Consider the following 6,000-nt stretch of genomic DNA (forward strand, 5'->3'; position numbering starts at 1 on the left):
GGCTAGGGGTCGAATCGGAGCTGTAGCCACTGGCCTACGCCAGAGCCACAGCAACGCAGGATCTGAGCCGCGTCTGCGACCTACACCACAGCTCACGGCAACGCCGGATCGTTAACCCACTGAGCAAGGGCGGGGACCGAACCCGCAACCTCATGGTTCCTAGTCGGATTCGTTAACCACTGCGCCACGACGGGAAGTCCCCTGCCTTTTTATCTATAGAAAAACTTTAGTCAAAGAATCAATTTAATCTGAGAAGTTGAGACAATACAAAGAAACAGGAAAACAGTCAACAAGACAGAATAATCATAGCTTAGCCACTCAGCAACGTCAAGGACCTTTAGCTCTTCCTTAAGGACTGCAGAGAATCCTCTGAGCCATGTCCTCGGTGCTGTTATGCAGGTGCTGAAGCCCCCACCAGGTGGAAGAAGTCAACTTTGTGCTGCCCACAAGCACTGGTGGGAACCGGAAGGCTGATGTTACTGACTCCCAATCATCTCAGCACCCACCAGTCAGGAAATGTCCACGAGCTGATCCCACCCTGCTCCTCAAACATTATAAGGCTCCTCACTACTCCCTCCAAGGTGGCGCTGGGGGTGGGGGGGCAGTCCTGGAGACACTAGCCTGCTGTGTTCCCTCTTTGCCTGGAAATTAAAGCTACTTTTTCTGTTTCTTCCAACTCTGTCTCACGTTTCTTTCTTTCTTTCTTTTTTGTCTTTTGTCTTTTTAGGGCTGTACCCACGGCATATGGAGGTTCTCAGGCTAGGGGTCTAATTGGAGCTGTAGCTGCCGGCTGACACCACAGCCACAGCAACGCCAGATCCAAGCCGTGTCTGCGACCTATACCACAGCTCACGGCAATGCCGGATCCTTAACCCACTGAGTGAGGCCAGGGATCGAACCTATGTCCTCATGGATGCTAGTCAGATTTGTTTCCGCTTATTGCATTTGGAGTGGATAAGCAATGAGCCACGACAGGAACTCCAAGTCTTCATGTTTCTAGCTGGCATCTCCGTACAGAGGCAGCTGATATTTCGGCAACAGGATCTCAAACTCGAGTTTGCTTTAAGAATCAACCTGAATGCATATTAAAAATGCTAGCACCTTCTGCCATCATTTCTGACCAACTAAGTTAAAGGGCAACCAGGACTTGGAGAACAGACTTGTGGGTGCCAAGGGGGAAGGGGAGGGAATGGGATGGACTGGGAATCTGGGGCTAATAGATGCAAACTATTGCCTTTGGAATGGATAAGCAATGGGATCCTGCTGTGTGGCACTGGGAACTCTATCTAGTCACTTATGATGGAGCCTGATGGAGGATAATGTGAAAAAAAGAATCTATATATGTACATGTGACTGGGTCAGTTTGCTGTACAGTAGAAAGTTGATAGAACACTGTAAACCAACTATAATGGAAAAAGTAAAAATTATATTTAAAAACTCCAAAGAACAGAGCAGTGGTTACCAGAACGGGAGTGTGGGGGACAGTAAAACGGGGATGGGGATGGATGGCAGCTAAATTTTTTGGGGTGAGCAATGCTGTAGGTACACAGGGGCAGAGACAGAATGTGGTACACGTGAAGCTTATAAATCAATGTTACCCCAATAAAAAATAAATTGAAAAAAATAATAAAGGACAATCAGGGGTTTTTGTCTTTAGCAGCAAGCACCCAGACTGCTAAATGGTGAACACTGGGAAACACTGCTTCAGGAAGTCGGTGCTGCCCTTCCCCAGCACTTCAACTTAAAGGAGCAAGGAAGGGATTTTTGGAGTTATGAAAAGAGCCTGAGATCACATGGCTAGGCAATCTGTGTCCCAGTCTTCAGCATTTCATTATTATCGAAATTGACTTTGCACTATGACTCCATGTGTCCCACTAATCTCGGTTTCTCTAGAAGGAGGTGACAGCCGAGCAGGTAAAATGAACACGGGTATTCATTCTGGAGTGTACACCCACCTCTAGTGAGTTTAGCTATTTTGTTCACCTCTAGGCAGAGGGCTAGAATCTAGCATTGGAAAAGAAGGTAGAAACTCCCCAACTCCCTACCAACATCCACACCCAACCCAGACACGGGTACGCAGACACACACTCTGATGGGTGGTGATGCTCGTTTCCCAGGGCGGGGTAGGGTGGTTTAGGGGGAAGCGTCCTTGCAATAACCACCCATTGTTTGGGGCCCTTACCTCAGTGCCCGCAGCTTCTGTCCCATGGTCCAGGGTCGGCAGCGAATGTTGGCCATGAGATCTTTCTGGAACTGTATATTCTGGAAGATTTGTTCTGGATCGCTGCTGTCCCCTGTTTCATCAGCAGTAAAGCTGTCATCCAAGTTGCTGCAGGGATCAGGGCATTAAGGAGGAAATCTGATTAGCAGAATTGCTTCCAGCCAAGATCTTGCCCTGGGCAAGTTCAGCATCTTGCTGCCTGGGGTCATCTGTATGAAGTGAGCGTGTGTAGAAGGGGACGGATCCAGGGAGGCAGAGAGGGAGTTCCGCAGCAGCGTTAGCAGCTACTGGAACACGTTTGCTGTGATTCTACTATTTTGGTGGGTCAGTGAAAGAGGATATCTTCTCAGGATAAAAAATATTATCAGAAGACGTCCTAAAAGGAACCAAGAATGTGCTTATGTAGGATTCCCGAATAGCAGTATCGTTGATGGCAAAACAATTCCTTTTTCAGGCTCATTGGAATGATCAGTTAATTTTAGAGAAAAGACTCCTCCTGTCACCTATTGCTGGATGTAAAATAAATAAAAACCAAACTCTCTCATCCCTGTACGCCTGTTTTTTTGTTGTTGTTGTTGTGGGGATGTTTTGTTTTACTTTAAAATTTTGGCTGCACCCGTGGCATGTGGAAGTTTCCAGGTCAGGGACTGAACCCACGCCACAGCTGTACCCAGATCCAGAGCAGTGAAAACACCAGGTCCTTAACCCGCTGAGCCACCAGGGAACTCCCCTATACTCCTGCTTTGCTTCATTTGAAATCTGAGATAACAGAGGCAAACAGGCAGTGGTTTCTATGAACAAGAAATTAGCTAAGCAAATTTGCACGGGCAAATATTTCAGGGGAATAATTACTCTCTCAGACAACAACTTTTCAACATGTAGCAACATCCATTCTCAGTGAAAATGAATACACTAATCCCAAGGCAAGGTTTCAGAAGGAGATAAGAATATTCTGCTCTGGCTATTTGATATACGATGCACTTAAGAGTAAGAGAAAATAATTCCCTTGCCTTTCTCTAATTCAGATTGGTTTTACCTACACAAAGGAGAATTTTCTCCAGTTTCTCCAAATTAATGGAGGTCTGAATATACCTTTATGAATACTGAACAAATTTGAATAGTCCTCCCCCACTTCCAACCAGCCTTTCCCAACAGAAACCTCATTTATTATGACAGATGTATTGTCTGCTCTCTCGTGACATCGCTGATTGAGGAAACAGAGAGAAAACAGAAAGCACGTCTGTGGATGTGGCCAGCAATAAAGCCAGGTCGGGGCACAGGCTTTTAAAAGGATTCTGATCAGAAGCGGGTAGAGCCTTTGCCCTCCGTGAGCATCGCTGAGGTTGCCGCCCCAGTAGTTCACGGACCTGGAGAAAGGAGTTTCTGAATTCATTCTGAAGGGGAGTGGGGCAGGGTGGGAACTTGGTCCTCCGGTCAGAGGCAAGCAAGGGGCACCCAGGCTTTCCCTCCTCACCAACCTTGCCTTCACTGCCCAGTGGACGGGTGGGACCAGCTCACCTGAGCAGCAGCGACTCTTGGTAGAAGTAGTGCTGGCTGGCATTTCTTCCGATGCTTCTATAACGCTGGGATGCCTTTGATGGTTTCATGGGGGTTGACCCGCTGCCCGTGAGCAGGAGGGATGGGCAGTGTGCTGGGGAGCTGGCAGGCAAGGGGTCTGCTTCCACTGAGGTTTCTGAACAGGATCTGCGAGTTGCTCTGCCTTCCAGTTCTCAGAAGCAGGACTGCACGTCTGTAGCCGATGCTTGGAGCAGGGGAGAAGCCAGGAAGTCAGTCATGCATATGTATGTTAAGGTGGCTGTGGCAGCAGAGATTGGCTGGAGGCAAGACAGCCAAAGGCAAGAGGCTTGGCCAGGTGATCTAAGATCACTTGGTGCTGCCCAAATAATCACATCTGTGACCCCTCGAGCCTAGAAAGAGCACCATAATTTGCAAAGCACTTTTCATCTGTTACCACAACTGTTGTTCACAAAATATTTAGGGGGATGCAAGGCATACTTAAAAAGCAAAACAAAACAAACAAACAAACAAAACAAAACAAACAAAAAACCTATCAAAAAAGAAGCTTGGGGAGGGCATTAGATTTGTTTCTTTTACTTTATTTGTTATATTCTATTGCTTTTGCTTTAAGAAAGTTGCCTATAGCCTGAAATATACGGGATAGCCCATTTTCAAGGCTCTGACCTTTAAAGGTATGACACATTTCCATTCATACAGAGATAAAAAGTTGCAGAACAGAGAATAACATTTATCTTGGTGGAGATTTACAGGGACATTGTGACCTGACCTACATAGACAACAGATTTCTGCACCCAGGAGTTGCAATAATCAACCACACCCTTGCCTTAAAAAACGCTTTGCTGGAGTTCCCTGGTGGCTCAGCAGGTTAAAGTTCTGGCATTGTCACTGTTGTGGCTCTGGTTATGTCTGTGGTGCAGGTTTGATGCCTGAGCTCAGAACTTCTGCATGCTGCGGGCTTGGCAAAAAAAAAAAAAAAAAAAAATGCTTTGCTGAAACTCTTCTGGGAGTCCTGAGTTTGGGGGGGCATGGCCCTGCAATAAACTTTGCTCCAAACATTTCACTACTTATTCTTTGGCCTCACTGTGCATCAGGCACAGGAATTTGCATCTGGTAACATTCCCATAGCAGGGTTCAGGAAAAGCACCATCGTAACATTTTATTTGTTTTTATTTATCAATTCCCCCCATTTTTTTCTACTTTGAAAAAAGTCAAACCTACAGAAATGTTGAGAGAACCGCACCATGAATATCGTATACGCCTAACCTAGAATCACCAATGGTTAACATTTCGCCACTTTTGCTTTATTTTAATTTACACATGTTGTCCCTACACCATTGAAAAGTAGGTTTCAGGAAGAATAACCCATCACCTCTGCATACTTCAACATGGTATCAATAATAATCAAATTAACATTTTATTATATTTTATGTTCACTTAAGTGTGGTCCCATCAAGGAGTGTGGGGCTAAGAGAAATTAAATGATTTCCTAGAGTTTCATAAGAAAAGTCAGAATTTGAGAGAGATTACTTGATCACATAGATATTCAAAAAGAAATCTGCTGTCAAATGGGAAGCCTAGCCCATCCTAATTGCTGGGTAAACATGGCCAGTTCCCTGGCCCCTGCCTCAGCCATTGGCAGAATGGTACCCAGGTCTCTTGTTACCTACCGGTTCCCACTTTTCTCCATTCACAAGCACCATTCACTAGGATTGCCTGTCAAAGAATTCATCCCTAAGTCCAAGACTTTCCCGTAGTTTCCCCACATAAACCTCCACTTTCCAATTAACACAAGAAACAGTTTGCTTGCAATAAGGTTGATTGTACACTAACAGAATTAGCAGGTGCAGAACTGAGATAGAAAAGGCCTTTCTGGTGAAGACTTCTAGCCAGTACACTAGAGACCCCACAAAGGATTGTGTCAGTGAAAGGGCGGCACCCGACCACGGGACAGGAAGGAAATCTATCAGCAGCCCCAGGTGTGGGGAGGAGGAGAGGAGCTTCATTCACTCACTCATTCCTTCCTCCGTTAGTTAGTTCATTAGCAAAACATTAGATCCCTCTTGCTTCTGCAATGAACCCTGCTAACAAAGGAAACCCGAGCCCTGGGCTGGAGCCCTGGGCTGGGACCCTGAGCTGAACCTAACAGACAGGTGTTCTGACCTTGGGTTCAGGGCGTGGGAAGGAAGCAGAAACTCAGGTGACAGAGCTGGCCTTTGCTCAGAGATGGATGTGGGAGCCTG

At 46.2% G+C, this 6,000-nt stretch overlaps 1 protein-coding gene across 1 annotated transcript in view; it reads right to left on the reverse strand.

Moving 5' to 3' along the window:
* TMC3 (transmembrane channel like 3) overlaps positions 1-3,947 on the reverse strand; it is a 55,540-nt gene extending 51,593 nt beyond the window's left edge. Inside the window, exons 1-2 of the mRNA XM_001928958.5 lie at positions 3,740-3,947; positions 2,183-2,329 (exon numbers count right to left, since the gene is read on the reverse strand). Of these exons, the coding sequence (XP_001928993.3) occupies positions 2,183-2,329; positions 3,740-3,828 (236 nt within the window). The 5' untranslated portion in view covers positions 3,829-3,947. The remainder of the gene's footprint in view (positions 1-2,182; positions 2,330-3,739) is intronic.

This window comes from Sus scrofa, chromosome 7 (assembly GCF_000003025.6).
Source record: "Sus scrofa isolate TJ Tabasco breed Duroc chromosome 7, Sscrofa11.1, whole genome shotgun sequence".
In the NCBI taxonomy this organism is placed as follows: domain Eukaryota; kingdom Metazoa; phylum Chordata; class Mammalia; order Artiodactyla; family Suidae; genus Sus; species Sus scrofa.